Source organism: Pristiophorus japonicus, chromosome 7, assembly GCF_044704955.1.
Source record: "Pristiophorus japonicus isolate sPriJap1 chromosome 7, sPriJap1.hap1, whole genome shotgun sequence".
Classification (NCBI taxonomy): Eukaryota; Metazoa; Chordata; class Chondrichthyes; family Pristiophoridae; genus Pristiophorus; species Pristiophorus japonicus.
In genome coordinates, this window is record NC_091983.1 from 114,825,948 (window position 1) to 114,843,887 (window position 17,940).

At 47.2% G+C, this 17,940-nt stretch overlaps 1 protein-coding gene across 2 annotated transcripts in view; it reads right to left on the bottom strand.

The window, feature by feature from the left end:
- lama2 (laminin, alpha 2) overlaps positions 1-17,940 on the bottom strand; it is a 693,080-nt gene that overhangs the window by 412,496 nt on the left and 262,644 nt on the right. For both annotated transcript variants that reach the window (XM_070885262.1, XM_070885261.1), the window contains exon 7: positions 6,656-6,773. In XM_070885262.1, coding sequence (XP_070741363.1) covers positions 6,656-6,773 — 118 coding nt within the window. The remainder of the gene's footprint in view (positions 1-6,655; positions 6,774-17,940) is intronic.

Here is a 17,940-nt window from a genome sequence, read left to right on the forward strand (position 1 = left end):
GCAGGATCGCTCCCTCGACCGGACACAAGCACAGGAGATCGGCGCTTGGATTCCACCTCCCGCCACCCCCCCCTCCCCACCCCACCTCCCGGGCTCAGCTTGTAAAGAAGCCCGGGGGCAGGGGGGAGCGGGGGGTGGAATCCAAGCGTCGAGCTCCTGTGTTTCTGTCCGGCCGTGGGAGCGATCTTGCTGGCATGCACTCCAAACTGTGCATCGGGGAAGGCACAACACAGCAGCAAATGTAGGCATTTCGGCACAAGCTATAATTAAATGCCATAAATCTCTGTGCGTCACGTCTCCATGGAGACAGAGCTTAGTGTTGCACATGCACACAGTCCAGGGTGTGGTCTGTTCTGCTAGGGCGTCACCCAGCAAAGGTATGTGTGCTATGCTTCAGTAAGTCTTACAAGAACAAGAATAATAAAGTTAAGAATAATAGTTATGGGTGTACATTTTACTATGCCTCATGTTGTAAAGTTGGTTTACATGCATGGCTTGAGGAAGCGATGGCTACGACGAGACCAGATTGCTCGGGCATTAATAAGGAGGAGGCCATACTGTGGTATATGTAGGCACCTTTGGTAATAAGTCTCCGAGGCAGAGTATGGTACTTAAACTGTGCAGACCTGCAGTCCTTTATTAGCAGCTCCTGAGTGCCGACAACAAGCTGTGAGTTCCCTGCCGTGTGCAGGCAACCCCTGGGTCTCCAGCAACAGCACCCTTTGGTGTACCGAAAAGGTGTGTACAGTACAAGGGGACATTCAATAGAGCATAACAGTGTTACAGACATCACACAGTGAACAGGCATGCCTACACAACAATACTCCCCCCTGAGCATTTTTCATATCCTTGTTGTCATGACCGGGGGAGGTGATCAACGGTGGGCTATGGGAGGTTGTGGTGAGGGTTGTGTGATTGCCAGATGTGAACCCTGTGCTTGAGGCTGGCCTCGTACATTTCCCCTCCCTCACTCACAAACCAAGTTGGTGTCACTGTTGTGGGATCGGTCACCGCAGCAGTGGGTGGTGTGTATATTCTGTAATGTGGATAGTTGTGGGGTGGTGGGCAGGGCCACAAGACTGGGTGGGCTCCTTGTCCACCAATGAGGATGAGGGTCAGGTCATTCCAGGGAAGCTGGAGGGTATTGGCCTCATGTTCCTGGTGTTGGCCCTGATGGCCAGGGGTTGTAGGGCTGGTGTGATGCAGGTTGCCATCGGTGGTGGCTGGGCTGTCCATTCACCACTGTCCCTGTAGTGGGTCTGCTCCCACTGCCTGTGTGTGTGTCCTGCAAGGGGCATCACATTCGTTCCAAAAGCTACATGGTCAGGTTGCCTGCTGTACCTGGGGGTCTTCCACAGGGGGATTCCATTGGTATCAGCATGGTCCCTGTAGAACCCAATGTCCTTTGGCAGTGTCCTGCATTCAGCTCATTAGTCACATTAATTAAACCAGCATTACAATTCATGGTTACATTGCATACATTTTCGTACTTGCACCCTTTTATTGCATCTTTAGCTTTAAAGTACGTGTACTCAAATAGTTGGAACTTCCCCTGTAAATCTTTTTGGTTACCGGTCTCCTTTAAGGGAGCCTTCAAATCCGATTGGCCGCTCGATGTCACATGATGCTCCTCCATGTTGACTCGTGGCATGGAGGAGGCCATTTTGATTGCAGGTCTGCTGCAGCCATTTTGTGGTCTTGCTGCAGATAGGTTGTGGTGCTCTTTTCTTCCACATGCTTGTGGTGCTGCAGCCATTTTGTGGTCTTGCTGCAGGTAGGCTGTGGTGCTCTTTTTGCTTGTGGTGCTGCAGCCATTTTGTGGATGCTGCAGGTAGGTTGTGGTGCTCTTTTCTTCCACATGCTTGTGGTGCTGCAGCCATTTTGTGGTCTTGTTGCAGGCAGGCGGTGGTGCTCTTTTCTTCCACAACGCCACTTCGCCTGATGTGGACCCGGTTCATCCAATTCCTGCCCAGCAGCGTAGGACCTTCGCCGGCTACAATCCACAGGGGGAGTTTGTGCAACACGCCACCCTGAGAGACCTGGATGTCTACGCTGCCAACAATTTGGATTTTACCTTTGGTATAGGTGAGCAGCTTTGCCTGGACAGCAGACAGTTTTGGTCGAGTGGCAGGATTCCTCCAAACTTTTTCAAAGGTCTTTTGGCTCATCACAGACTGGCTCGCCCCATCAATGTCCACTTCCATCATCCACGGAGAACTTCCAGTGGAGCAGGTAAAGACTCCATACTCTTCTCCCAGGGTTTGAGCAGCTTCATCTTCATCTGTGTCGGAGCCCCGGTGATTAGCCAACTCATCAGAGACACAGTGAGTACAGCCTTTTCTGCACATTCTCTGAAGGTGCCCTTTTTCTTTGCAGCCCTTGCATGCATAGTCTTTGTAGCAGCACTGGTGGGCCCTGTGGTTTCCTCCACAGTGCCAGCACAGGGCCATCCGGTTTGCCCCATGTGGCGGGCTCAGGGTTGCTTGGGGCAGCATTTCTGCCTTTCGAAGTGTCCATGTGGTGCACTGCGCTCGCCGGTTTAGAGTCCTGGGTTAGTATTCGCCTGGAGTCGCAGGCCGAAACCATGGAGGCTTGGCTCACTTGGATTGCTTTCTGCAGGGTGACCGTGATGTCAGCCGAGAGCAATTTTTGTTGGAGGCCGTCGTGGCCGATTCCGATGACAAATATGTCCCTTAGTGCTTCATTAACATGGTCGGCAAACTCACACGGCGCAGCTAGTTGTCTTAAGTGTGCAGCATACTTGGCAATTTCTTGGCTCTCAGGTCGCCAGTAAGTGTAGAACCGGTGCCTGGCTGTGAGGATGCTTTCTTTCGGTTTTAGTTGTTCCTGTATGATTGTTACAAGTTCCTCATAGCTCTTGGCGGTTGTCTTCTCCGTGGCTAGTAAGTCTCTGACGAGACCGTAGATGGTGGGCCCACAACTGCTAAGCAGGATCGACCTGCATTTGTTCGGTAGTGTGGCCGGTGTGTCCCCGTCCAGGTCGTTGGCTATAAAGAAGTCATCCAGTCTTTCCACAAAAGCATCCCAATCTTCCCCCTCTGTAAATTGCTGAAAGTTGCTGAGGTTAGACATGTTGAGCGTGTAGTTCGTGATCTCGTATTCCCATCGCCAGTTGTGGTATATGTAGGCACCTTTAGTAATGACTCCACGAGGCAGGGTATGGTACTTAAACTGTGCAGACCTGCAGTCCTTTATTAGCAGCTCCTGAGTGCCGACAACAAGCTGTGAGTTCCCTTTTATACTGGGTTACCTGCCATGTGCAGGCAACCCCTGGGTCTCCAGCAACAGCACCCTCATGTGTACCGGTAAGGTGTGTACAGTACAAGGGTACATTCAATGTGGCATAACAGTGTTACAGACATCACACAGTGAACAGGCATGCCTACACAACACATACCCTAATCGAATTTACAGGGACAGGCGTTCATTTCTACAACTAAGTGAGGCAGATTGTATTTGCAGGCTGCGATTTAGAAAGGAGGTCATCACCGAGATCTCCCAGCAAACAGGTCAGCCATACAGCCAAGAAGTGGCAGGAAGTGGCAACAACTGCCTTACCTGTGGAAGTGAAGGTCACTGCAGCACTTGCCTTCCGGCTCATTTCAAGCAGCAACTGGGGACATGTGCTGCATCTCGCAGCATGCCACACATTGCTGTATTCGACAGGTGACTGCTGCACTGTATGCCAAAAGGGACCAGTTCATCAATTTCCCTATGGTCATGCAGGCAATGCGAGACAGGGCTGTGGGGTTCTCCAGAAGTGCTGGCTTCCCAAAGGTACAGGGTGTGATTGACTGTACCCACATTACCTTGAGAGCACTTTTGGATGACTCCGAAGTTTATCGCAACAGGAAAGGGTTCTATTCCCTCAATGTCCAGCTCGTCAGGCAGTGGATGCCAAATACTCGGGTAACATCCATGATGCTTTCATCCTATGCGAGAGCATTATATCTGCCATGTTTCATGAGCTGATAGAAGTTCATAGCTAGTTACTCGAGGACAAAGGGTATGGGCTCGCCACCTGGCTTATGACCCCCCTACGCAATCCCCGCACTGAGCCAGAGCGTTGGTACAACATGTCACACATAACGACACAGAGCATCATAGCATGGACAATTGGCATACTGAAGCAGCATTTCTGATGCCTGGACCACTCTGGAGGCTACCTTCAATACGCCCCTCACCACGTTGGTCAGTTCACTGTCATGTGCTGCGTGCTGCACAACGATGCCCTGGACATTGAAGAGCCTCCTGAGGGGAGAAGGGGGTGGGGAGGGGGAGAGGAAGAGGAGAACGAGGAGGCTGACAACGAGGTTGAGGAGATGGAGGAGGCGCAGCAGCAGCAGGAGGACAAGGAGGACCAGCAGCAGGAGGAGGAGGATGAACCCATGGCATCACCTCAACCTGCAGGACGATGGCGGAGGAGGCGGCCTCGTGCACCGATAGCCTTAGCTAGAGACTTAAGTCAGCAGCTAATCCGTGATCGTTTTGCTGCCCGAAGGCTAAACGGTGTTAACCTGTTAGTGTGAAAACATAATGTACATCGTATGTACGTAATGTTGTGTTGGTTTATGTTGCTTTAATTCAAAAAATAATGTGCAGTATTCTGCTTAAAAAATAATTAGGTTTATTAAACATTTGTAGAGTTTTACTTAAATTAAATAAAATATCTTGTATCAAACTTTAAACTTTATAATGAACAATACAACAAGTAGCAGCAACAAACAAACAAACTCTAGCTGCAGCCATCTCTCCTCCTTATTCAAAGACCTTAGCACAGTGCGCCCCTGTTGTTGCCTCTACCCCTACTCATGCCCATTGTCGCAGACTTCTGCTTCCTCACCATGACCCCAAGGTTATTTACGCTTTCTGCGCAAAGGCACATTTATTGTTGGTGGGGTGGTCTGCGAGAGACAGACCTAACAGACAGCATTGTGGAAGGCCCGGGTTCAGTGTCAGACTCTTCTTCAGCCTATGGATGAACCCCCGGCAGTCTATCTGACTTTGGTCTGGGGATTGGAAAGTGAGTGTCAGCAGTTGATGCTGCCAATTGCTGCCACTGCACTGAACTCTTCTGCAACTTGTTCCTCAAGTTTTGCTAGTAGAGATGGTTTCAGTTTCTTTTGCCCCATTCTCCCTTTGTTCTCAAGCACATCCCATCTCCTCTCAATGATGTCTACCAGGGGCTCAATTTCTTCTGCTAGAAATTTCTTGGCCCTTCCCCCTCCCCTTTTCCTTGTCCTTCTCCTTCCCTTGGATCCATCTTTTGCAGCTAAAATTTAAATGTCCAGATCCAGTTCCGATCCGAACAAGCTGCTGGTCTAGACAAGAAGTTCACTGTAGATGCACGGACACACCCGACACGTGGAAAGTTTTTTAAATTTTTCGGCGCATGCTCACTGACTTTTCAGCGCACACTTGAAGCTCCACCCCCAGATTTAACTTTGGGTACTGCAGCGCCAAAATTAAATTTTACTTTGGTAAAAATTGTATTTTTTTTCCGGCACAAAAAAAATCGGCCGTACATCCTCCTGGGCACCAAAAATCGACAAAGAGGAAAATAGAGCCCGAATTGTTGAAGATTTTAAAAATATCAATTAAAAAAAAATTTTAAAGGACTTTTTTTCTGTCTCTTTTTTCACTCTTAATCTCTCTCTTTATTTCTCTTTCTGTACCAGATTTGTCATTGAATTCACACACTCTAATTTATACTTCCTTCTCCGTTGTTCCTCTGATTATTTCTGAATCCATCAATCTGATTGGTTAAGAAGATATACAGTTGCTTGCCCTTTCCATTCGGGTCTCAGATGCCCGGTTTCTCTCACTGCGACGATGTCAGCTCGCATTTTCTGCAACTTGCCACACAAAAAAATTTAAAACCTAAACATGCAAAGGCAAGTCTAACTGCGACAGACACCGTTAGATGATTTGCCACAGCAAAAGCCAGACCAATATTTTTCCTCCTTTCGTGTGGAGAAGCTCGCACAATTGAACAACTATCATTTCACCCACACCTGGAAGGATTTTTACTTTTGGGTTTTCAATTCATATTTTTTTTAATGAATGTTGTACAACAGCACTTCTAAAACAGGCCGTCTGCCATTTTAGAATAATAATAAATTGTTGGCTTGAGGCTTATGACCCTTTTGATAACTTGGTTTGGTATTGCATCTACAATAAATGCAGCAGTTTTTTTCTAATGCAGTATAAACAATACTGTTACTAGACTGTGTAGGAGGATTAATCAACATTAAATTAACATTGTTATTCTCTGAGAGAATTTCTTCCCTCAGAGGGTCAAGAATCTTTGGAATTTTCTATCCCAGAGAGCTGTGGAAGTCGAGTAATTGAATATATTCAAGACGGAGATAGACAGATTTTTGAGCTATAGGGGAGTCAAGGGTTACAGGGAACAGGCAGGAAAGTGGAGTTGAGGCCAAGATCAGATCAGCCATGAATGGCGGAGCAGGCTCGAGGAGCCGAATGGTCTACTCCTGCTCTTATTTCATATGTTCTTATTCATATGGTTTTCTCCAAACATCAGATCAAATGATATATTTAAGTGAATGTAACAGACTTTTTTCCAGATGATAAATATCCATTTGCGGAATGATCTGTTTGTTCATTTACTTACGTTCACAAAACTTGCTGCTGTAAAAGGTTCCAGCTTCCCATGGGCTCTGATGGAATCCAGGGCAGCAACGATCACAACTTTCTCCACAGGTGTTGTGTTCACATTCACAGCTAAATTTCTGCCAGAACAGAACACATTCAAATGAAATCGACTAGATCTATTTGTTAACTTAAATAGAAACCTCAATTATTTCACTGCCACAGCCATGTGCTTGTTGTTTTGTATAAAATGTAATTATATCCACTTCCTGCTCAATGTTTTTATTATGTCTATAATGATATTGAAGTATCTTGGTTCAACAAATTCATCCTGCATATAGTTATGCTTAGACAGGCTAGGATGTATTCAATTAGCCACAGATCGGACCTCAACAGCATGGAAAATTCAATTAATGTGTAAACAACTAAGAACACTATCTTGCTCCAATTTATGATATTCCAAATAATTATCATGTAAGAACTGCACATTGATTATATGAATGGTAAAATAATTAGCTCAATCATAGAATCATAGAATGATAAAACACAGAAGGTCGTTTGGCCAATTAATCGTGTGACGGCTCTTTGAAAGAGTTCTCCGATTAGTCCCACTCCCCTGCTCTTTCCCAACAGCCCTGCAAATTTTTCCACTTCAAGTTTATATCCAATTCCCTTTTGAAAGTTATTATTGAATCTGCTTCCACCACCCTTTCAGGCAGTGCATTCCACATCATAACAACTCGCCGCATCATTTTTTTTCTTCACTTTGCCTCTGTTCTTTTACCAATTACCTTAAATCTGTGTCAGCTGGTTACCGATCTTTCTGCCACTCGAAACAGTTTCTCAATATTTACTCTATTAAACCCCTTCATGATTTTGAACACCTCTATCAAATCTCCCCTTATCCTTCTCTGCTCTAAGGAGAACAACTCCAGTTTCTCTTGTCTCTGCGTCTAACTGAAGTCATTCATCCCTGTTACCATTCTAGTAAATCTTCTCTGTACCCTTCCAAGGCCTTGACATCCTCCCTAAAGTGTGGTGCCCAAAATTGGATACAATACTCCAGCTGAGGCCTAACCCGTGTTTTCTCAAGTTTTAGCTTAACTTCCTTGCTTTTGTAGTCTCTGGGCTACAAATTTGGTCGTGTCCCAAATTTTGAACACTTGAAAAAGTAGCGGCAGGCACTAATCATTCTAATCGCCCACTAAATTGCTTTTTAGCGATCCAAGAAAGAACTGGAGCATTAATCAACTGCTAATGACCTCACTGGGGTGCTACAGGGGCTCTACCAGCAGAGCGATAATGAATTTCAGGGGCAATGCATTCACACTGGCTCCTTCCAGCTCTTAAATGGGAAGTTCCATCATTCAGTACAACCTCATTCTCAACACTGCTGGCTCTGAAGGCAACCTACAAGCAACTCAACCTATTATTCTCATGGCTGATCCCATTCCCAGGGAGAGAGTTTGCCATTTCAGTGATCAGGCATTAGAGGCACTGGTTGCAGGACTGAAGTGAAGGTCAAGTAGTAAAGTATTAGGCAGTCCCTCGTAACGAGGATGACTTGCTTCCACACCAAAAAGGGATGGGTTCACAGGTGTTTCAATGAGGACCTGACATTCTAGATCTCGAACTACATACTGAAGGGTGAAAGATGCCTGTGCATGGATTCTTTTAACGTGGGGTGGTCGTTACAGACCAGCCACCACACGGGCTTGACAGAGCTAGGTCTTGATCTATGGCAAGGGTTAACCAAGACAACTGGAGACCAAGCTCTGCTGCACGGACCTAGTGCTATACATTCTTTTACTGTCCATAGATTGCAGTGTGGTTTGGCCCGTGCTGCCCCTGGTCCCTCGCCTCTTCTGGGCCCCGAACCCTGGCCTCTCCTGGGCCCCGATATCTTACCGCTTCTCTGCCTCGATCAAAAATGAAGCAGTCAGTAAAGGACATCAATTAGTCTCCTCTTATCTTGGAGACATTAAATATTGACACACTGTTATTTGAAATATCAAAATATTAAATTCCAGCCTACTTGAAGGGTTATTAATATCAGCAGAAACCAACGGCAACTAACAGAATGAACACGAATCAGTAGGGATGTGAATACCAGCAGCAATAACAGCAGAATCCAAGCCCTGCAGTCACTTGTGAACTCGCTGGTGTCTCAGCAGGTTGGGTGACTGAGTGAATCCCTTCCCACACTCCGAGCAGGTGAACGGTCTCTCCCCAGTGTGAACTCGCTGATGTGTCAGCAGACTGGAAGAGTGAGTAAATCCCTTCCCACACGTGAAGCAGGTGACCAGCCTCTCCCCAGTGTGAATTCGCTGATGTGTCAGCAGGCTGGATAACCGAATGAATCCTTCCCACACTCAAAGCAGGTGAATGGTCTCTCCCTGGTGTGAACTAGCTGGTGCTTTAGAAGTGTGGATGACCGAGTAAATCCCTTCCCACACAGTGAAGGAGGGCAATGCTGTTCCCAGCCATTGGCAGGAGGCCATTGCCCCAGGTCTTCAGGGCAATGTGGAGGGAAGTGGCCCAGGATGTCTCGGCCAGCAGTGTAGTCATCAGGAGCCTCACACAGTGCTAGAAAATATTCAACGATCACACTTGGGTGGTCAGGGTGAGTACATGCTTCAACGGGTCCTCGATACCAGCATCTGAATCACAGTCTGTACACATTGCACAAACCACCACACCATCACCACTCACCCACACCGACTAAAATTCACATCCACATCTCACGCCTTGCCTACAATCACAGCTATTCAACTGTGGCAGGCACATCTCCCAAACACATAGTTGCACTCTCACTCGCATACTTTCCTTTCTCCTGCAGGCCAAGATGGCCCACAATAGGAGGGAGTAGCAAAGAACAGACGGGGGTGATGTGGATATCCAACACCTTACAGACCTGGAGGAGCGACTGCTGAGACTCAATGGGCACCAGGTGTTGGGCACCATGGCCGTCGGCAACGTTGATCCCCTTGGGAGTAACAATGGTATGTTCATCCCCTCTCCTTCTCTCATCCCACTTCCCCCTCACACCACAAGCCTTTCCCACTTTCCAGCTCCTGATATTGTCTGCATTCTTTGCTCCGTTCCTGCCTCCTGCCCTCATCTTAGCATGAGTCGTGCCTTGATGCGTTCAGTTAATCATCAACAAGATAACCAGCCTGTCCCTGAACCTTCCAGTAAGAGTGTGGCGGGACGAGGAGGAGGACCCAAGTACCGCATCACTGCATGTCTCACCTGCAGGCCCCACCTCAGGTACTGGCACTACGCGTTTCTTAGAGGTTAGGCTACTAGAAGGCTCTGCATGTGTGATGCACTGGGAACATTTGGGCTGCAGCAAGGCCAAGGGGAAAGAGTAGCTCAGGAGCCAGCTCCCTGGAGGGCGAGTTTTGCTGCACAGGACTCAGATGCAGACCTTGATGGGGAGGCGTTCACAAGAAGGGTAATGGGCATGTACATGGAGATCATAGGTGCAATGGCAAGGGTGCCCGAGAGCCTCTCGGCAATGGTAAGGAGCGTGGAGGAGTTTGCCTCCAACATTGCACAGAGCTCTGCGCACACCATGGAGCCCATCAATTCCACTCTGCAAAGAATGGTGCACTCCCAGAGAAACCGTGGGGACCTAGACCTCATAACGCGTCTTATGGCAGAGGTGGCAGCATCCATGGCAGCACAGGTGGAAGCCACGCAATGTCTTAGTGCGATAATGCAGTCAATGATTGGTGGCATTGAGTCTCAGACTGTTCTCATGCAGTCTCAGATTGATGCCACGCAAGTGTAATATAGAGCTGCTCCTGGTGGACTACTGCTCCACTCAGTGAACTACTCTGGTAATGCAACTACTGCTGTAAATACAATAAAAGGATCATGTGACAATGTCACATAACAGTTTCCTGTAGAGCAATCTTGTAGTCTGTGTGTGTTTGTGATGTCGTAAAGAATATATCACATTGATGACGAGTATGGGAAAATCAGATTCCTTAGCTGAAATTAGTGTTGATGGATGATTCCTGCCAAACAGCAGAAAGAGCTTGAGAGGTTCTTAGATTTGCAGCGCAGCTAAAAATCAAAGGTAAATTTCAAGCACACTTGTCTGAATTATCAGAGTCCAGATGGCCACACCAATGGGAATAATAGGACGCTTGGGTGAGTTCCATGGGGGTCAAGTTTCGGCCTGAGTTACTCCTATTTTTTTGGAGCATCTAGTTTAGAATGGAGTATCTTAGAAATTGCAATTCTCGGCCTTTAGTTTGCTCCAGTTCTAGTGAGTTCGAACAGTTTCATTTTAGAACGGATTTTATTTTTCAATAATAAATGATAAATAAACCAATAAATCAATCCAAATAAATTAAAAAATTTAAAATTAAAAAAAATTAAAAATCACAATAAATAAAAAATAATTTCTACTCACCTACTGCAGCACCAGGGAGAAGAGAGGGGGGAGGTGAAGAGGGGGGGGGGGAAGAGAAGAAAATGGGGGGGGAAGAGAAGATGGGGGGAAGAGAAGAGGGGAGGGAAGAGAAGAGGGGAGGGAAGAGAAGAGGAAGGGAAGAGAAGAAGATTGTGGGGGGGGGGGAGAAGAGAGGAAGACGGGGGGGGGGTGCGGGGGGAAGAGAGAAGATGACGAAGAAGCTCCGCACGCAGCCGATTCTTCGGGCGGGGCCCGCCCCCAACGAGAGGCCGGGCGGGCGGGCCCGCCACCGAGGTAAGATGCGCAGGCCACTCGGCCGGGGATAGGGGTGATGTCCCTTCAGCCTGGGATAGGGTCGTCGCCGCGGAGACAGGATGCCGGCAGCTACTGCGCACGCGCGCAGTGGCCGGCATTGTTTTCGGCGCAGGGCTGTAGCTTCGCCCCCAGCTCCGCCCCCAGCTCCGCCCCCACGGCTGTAGCTCCTGCTGCGCAGCGCCGAGGTGGAATTGGGCCTACAGCTAGCTGAGAATCGCGAGGTAAGTATTCGGCGCAAATTTTGTTCTATAAATTAGGCGGGCCTCTCCGATGTGAGCCGTTCTAGCGGGCGGCCAAAACTTGACCCCATGGTGACTGACTTGCACAGCACCTGTGGAGCGGCTAGAAATGTTTTTCACTGCAAATAGTATCGTCAAAATCCCTGATGGTGAAAACCATAACCAGGTGGTTAGAAAGAAAACTGGCTATTTTCCTGACTCAAGCAGGCCTCGAGGTGTATGAAACCCTGAAAAATGTGCTTGTTCCCTTCAAGCCAAAGGACACGCCACTGATGGAGAATTGCTGAAAGCTATTGATTTGGAACATGAGATCAATTACATGATGAGAGTATCAGTGAGTACATTGTAGCTTTAAAAAGCTAACCATTCCCTGTCATTTCGGAAACTTTCAGGACCAAGCATTGCATGGCCACTTTGTTTGTGGGATAAAAAATGAAGCAATCAGAAGAAGGTTGTTGACAACCCGTAACTTGACTTTTGATTTAGCTTGTCAGACAGCTGCATTAATGGATATGGCCGATCAATACTCCCGAGGATTTTGCGCTATTTGCAGTCATCAGACATCCAAGGTGAATCACCTGCAGGTTAAAAGTAAAAGACAGTAGGGCTCCAAGGCCTCAGCAACTGGCCAAGGTAACAATCAATTGAAGTGATGCTATTGGTGCCTGGGACAACACATTGCTCAAAACTGTCCATATGTGAAGGCAGAATGTTTCTGCTGCAAGAAAACTGAGCATCTTGCTAAAGCGTGCTGACTGAATAGTAAACATAGAAACACAGAGAATAGGTGCAGGAGTAGGCCATTCGGCCCTATGAGCCTGCACCACCATTCAATAAGATCATGGCTGATCATTCCCTCAGTACCCCTTTCCTGCTTTCTCTCCATACCCCTTGATATCTTTAGCCGTAAGGGCCATATCTAACTCCCTCGTGATTATATCCAACGAACTGGCATCAACAACTCTCTGCGGCAGGGAATTCCACAGGTTAGCAACTTTCGGAGTGAAGAAGGTTCTCCTCATCTCTGTCCTAAATGGCCTACCCCTTATCCTAAAACTACGTCCCCTGGTTCTGGACTTCCCCAACATCGGGAACATTCTTCCCGCATCGAACCTGTCCAGTCCCGTCAGAATCTTATACATTTCTATGCGATCCCCTCTCATCCTTCTAAACTCCAGTGAATGCAGGCCCAGTTGATCCAGTCCCCCCTCATATGTCAGTCCAGCCATCCCTAGAATCAGTCTGGTGAACCTTCGCTGCACTCCCTCAATAGCAGGAACATCCTTCCTCAGATTAGGAGACCAAAACTGAACACAATATTCCAGGTGAGGCCTCACCAAGGCCCTGTACAACTGCAGTAAGACCCCCCCTGCTCCTATACTCAAATCCTTTAGCTATGAAGGCCAACATACCATTTGCCTTCTTCACCGCCTGCTGTACCTGCATGCCAACTTTCAATGACTGATGAACCATGACACCCAGGTCTCGTTGCACTTCCCCTTTTCCGAATCTGCCGCCATTCAGATAATATTCTGCCTTTGTGTTTTTGCCCCCAAAATGGATAAACTCACATTTATCCAATTAAAGGGCCCAAGTTTCCACACGATAAAAAACGGGCGCCCCTCCGAGCTAGGCGCCTGCTTTTCGCGCCTAAAACGGCGCCTGACAAAAAACTCGTGATTCTGGAGCGCCCTGCAGCTCCTTGTCTGTTTGGCGCGGCGCCCAGGGGGGCGGAGCCTACACTCACGCCGATTTTGTAAGTGGGAGGGGGCGGGTACTATTTAAATTAGTTTTTTTCCTGCCGGCAACCCTGCGCGTGCACGTTGGAGCGTTCGCGCACGCGCAGTGTGAAGGAAACATTGGCACTCGGCCATTTTTGTAGTTCTTTGTAGCTGTTTAATTTTTGAAATTTTTTTAATAAAAGCACATTGCCATCAGCACATCAGCACTGAGGCTTCTTGCAGCCTTCTCACTGTCTCCTTCCTGCCCGCCGTCGGGAACGTCTTCCTGCCCCGCCCCCGCCGCTGCGGTTGTGCCCGCCCGCCGTCGGGAACGTCTTCCTGCCCCCCCCGCTGCGGTTGTGCCCGCCCACCGTCGGGAACGTCTTCCTGCCCCCCCCCCCCCCCCCGCCGCTGCGGTTGTGCCCGCCCGCCGTCGGGAACGAACGAACTTGTGAGGCTGGCTGAAGAACTTTCACACAGGTAGGAAGATGGTTTATTTAATCTTTTCTTTACTTATAAATGTTTATTCAGGTTGGATTTATTTGTATAATATTTGTAGAAGTATAAATAAGGATTTATTGTAGAATTTAATGACTTCCCTTCCCCACCTCTCCCCCCCACCTCGTTCTGGACGACTGATTTGTAACCTGCGCCTGATTTTTTAATGCGTAGAACAGGTTTTTTCAGTTCTACAAAAATCTTCACCTGCTCCATTCTAAGTTAGTTTGGAGTACGTTTTCACTGTGGAAACTTTCAAATTAGGCGTCAGAGGCCGGACACGCCCCCTTTTGAAGAAAAAATTCTGTTCCAAAGTAGAACTGTTCTACCTGACTAGAACTGCAGAAAAAAAAATGTGGAGAATTGCGATTTCGAAGATAGTCCGTTCTCCACCAGTTGCTCCTAAAAATCAGGCGCAAATCATGTGGAAACTTGGGCCCTATACTGCATCTGCCATGCATTTGCCCACTCAGTGATGTTCAATGCTAGTAGTAGAAATTGCCAGAGAGTACATAGCATTGAAGAGAAGCAGCAAGTCGAGGAGGTTTTGGAGATACATCACATCAGGAGCACGAGGGTACCTAACAACGATTCACGAAGTATCGTCATCCAAGTTGCAGGAACCAGGATATCCATGGAAATCGACACTGGTGCATCCGTGAGCATAGTACCGGAATCATAGAAACATAGAAACATAGAAAATAGGTGCAAGAGCAGGCCATTCAGCCCTTCTAGCCTGCACCGCCATTCAATGAGTTCATGGCTGAACATGAAACTTCAGTACCCCTTTCCTGCTTTCTCGCCATAACCCTTGATCCCCCGAGTAGTAAGGACTTCATCTAACTCCCTTTTGAATATATTTAGTGAATTGGCCTCAACTACTTTCTGTGGTAGAGAATTCCACAGGTTCACCACTCTCTGGGTGAAGAAGTTTCTTCTCATCTCGGTCCTAAATGGCTTACCCCTTATCCTCAGACTGTGACCCCTAGTTCTGGACTTTCCCAACATTGGGAACATTCTTCCTGCATCTAACCTGTCTAAACCCGTCAGAATTTTAAACGTTTCTATGAGGTCCCCTCTCATTCTTCTGAACTCCAGTGAATACAAGCCCAGTTGATCCAGTCTTTCTTGATAGGTCAGTCCCACCATCCCGGGAATCAGTCTGGTGAATCTTCGCTGCACTCCCTCAATAGCAAGAATGTCCTTCCTCAAGTTAGGAGACCAAAACTGTACACAATACTCCAGGTGTGGCCTCACCAAGGCCCTGTACAACTGTAGCAACACCTCCCTGCCCCTGTACTCAAATCTCCTCGCTATGAAGGCCAACATGCCATTTGCTTTCTTAACCGCCTGCTGTACCTGCATGCTAACCTTCAATGACTGATGTACCATGACACCCAGGTCTCGTTGCACCTTCCCTTTTCCTAATCTATCACCATTCAGATAATAGTCTGTCTCTCTGTTTTTACCACCAAAGTGGATAACCTCACATTTATCCACATTATACTTCATCTGCCATGCATTTGCCCACTCACCTAACCTATCCAAAGCACTCTGCAGCCTCATAGCATCCTCCTCGCAGCTCACACTGCCACTCAACTTAGTGTCATCCGCAAATTTGGAGATACTACATTTAATCCCCTCGTCTAAATCATTAATGTACAATGTAAACAGCAGGGGCCCCAGCACAGAACCTTGCGGTACCCCACTAGTCACTGCCTGCCATTCTGAAAAGTACCCATTTACTCCTACTCTTTGCTTCCTGTCTGACAACCAGTTCTCAATCCATGTCAGCACACTACCCCCAATCCCATGTGCTTTAACTTTGCACATTAATCTCTTGTGTGGGACCTTGTCGAAAGCCTTCTGAAAGTCCAAATATACCACATCAACTGGTTCTCCTTTGTCCACTTTACTGGAAACATCCTCAAAAAATTCCAGAAGATTTGTCAAGCATGATTTCCCTTTCACAAATCCATGCTGACTTGGACCTATCATGTCACCATTTTCCAAATGTGCTGCTATGACATCCTTAATGATTGATTCCATCATTTTACCCACTACTGAGGTCAGGCTGACCAGTCTATAATTCCCTGTATTCTCTCTCCCTCCTTTTTTAAAAAGTGGGGTTACATTGGCTACCCTCCACTCGATAGGAACTGATCCAGAGTCAATGGAATGTTGGAAAATGACTGTCAATGCATCCGCTATTTCCAAGGCCACCTCCTTAAGTACTCTGGGATGCAGTCCATCAGGCCCTGGGGATTTATTGGCCTTCAATCCCATCAATTTCCCCAACACAATTTCCCGACTAATAAAGATTTCCCTCAGTTCCTCCTCCTTACTAGACCCTCTGACCCCTTTTATATCCGGAAGGTTGTTTGTGTCCTCCTTAGTGAATACCGAACCAAAGTACTTGTTCAATTGGTCTGCCATTTCTTTGTTCCCCGTTATGACTTCCCCTGATTCTGACTGCAGGGGACCTACGTTTGTCTTTACTAACCTTTTTCTCTTTACATACCTATAGAAACTTTTGCAATCCGCCTTAATGTTCCCTGCAAGCTTCTTCTCGTACTCCATTTTCCCTGCCCTAATCAAACCCTTTGTCCTCCTCTGCTGACTTCTAAATTTCTCCCAGTCCCCGGGTTCGCTGCTATTTCTGGCCAATTTGTATGCCACTTCCTTGGCTTTAATACTACCCCTGATTTCGCTAGATAGCCACGGTTGAGCCACCTTCCCTTTTTTATTTTTACGCCAGACAGGAATGTCCAATTGTTGTAATTCATCCATGCGGTCTCTAAATGTCTGCCATTGCCCATCCACAGTCAACCCCTTAAGTATCATTCGCCAATCTATCCTAGCCAATTCACGCCTCATACCTTCAAAGTTACCCTTCTTTAAGTTCTGGACCATGGTCTCTGAATTAACTGTTTCATTCTCCATCCTAATGCAGAATTCCACCATATTATGGTCACTCTTCCCCAAGGGACCTCGCACAACGAGATTGCTAATTAATCCTCTCTCATTACACAACACCCAGTCTAAGATGGCCTCCCCCCTAGTTGGTTCCTCGACATATTGGTCTAGAAAACCATCCCTTATGCACTCCAGGAAATCCTCCTCCACCGTATTGCTTCCAGTTTGGTTAGCCCAATCTATGTGCATATTAAAGTCACCCATTATAACTGCTGCACCTTTATTGCATGCACCCCTAATTTCCTGTTTGATGCCCTCCCCAACATCACCACTACTGTTTGGAGGTCTGTACACAACTCCCACTAACGTTTTTGCCCTTTGGTGTTCTGCAGCTCTACCCATATAGATTACACATCATCCAAGCTAATGTCTTTCCTAACTATTGCATTCATCTCCTCTTTAACCAGCAATGCTACCCCACCTCCTTTTCCTTTTATTCTATCCTTCCTGAATGTTGAATACCCCTAGATGTTGAGTTCCCAGCCCTGATCATCCTGGAGCCACGTCTCCGTAATCCCAATCACATCATATTTGTTAACGTCTATTTGCACAGTTATATCTCGACAAGTTGTGTGAGTTTCGACGAGAGAAGTTTAAGATAGAGCTGCTAGGCTACGCAGGAGAGCAAATCTCATCTCTACGATGTATCACCGTACCTGTGAAATATAAGGATCAGTTTCAGCGTTTGCCTCTCTTAGTAGTGGAAGGAGACAAGCCTGCCTTAATAGGAAGAAATTGGTTGGGATCACTGAAGCTGGATTGGAATGAGATTTTTCGTGTTGAAACGAGATTTGCATTGAAGGATGATGTCATCAAACAGTATCCAAAGGTGTTCCGCGAAACAGGTAGTCCGGTCCAAGGTTTCAAGGCGTGTGTCAGGGTATAGAAGGATGCAAGACCAGTTCTGTGCAAGTCACGTCCAATACCATACGCACTCAAGGAGAAAGTTGAACAAGAACTCAAAAGACTATAGACTGAGAACATTATCTCTAAGATAGATCTATGTAATTGGGCTACACCCATTTTTGTTGTACCTAAGTCAGACCGTAAGGTAAGGTTGTGTGGTGATTATAAAGTAACCGTAAACCAGGTTCGAGAGGGTAATCTACCCAATACAGAACGCTGACAGGTG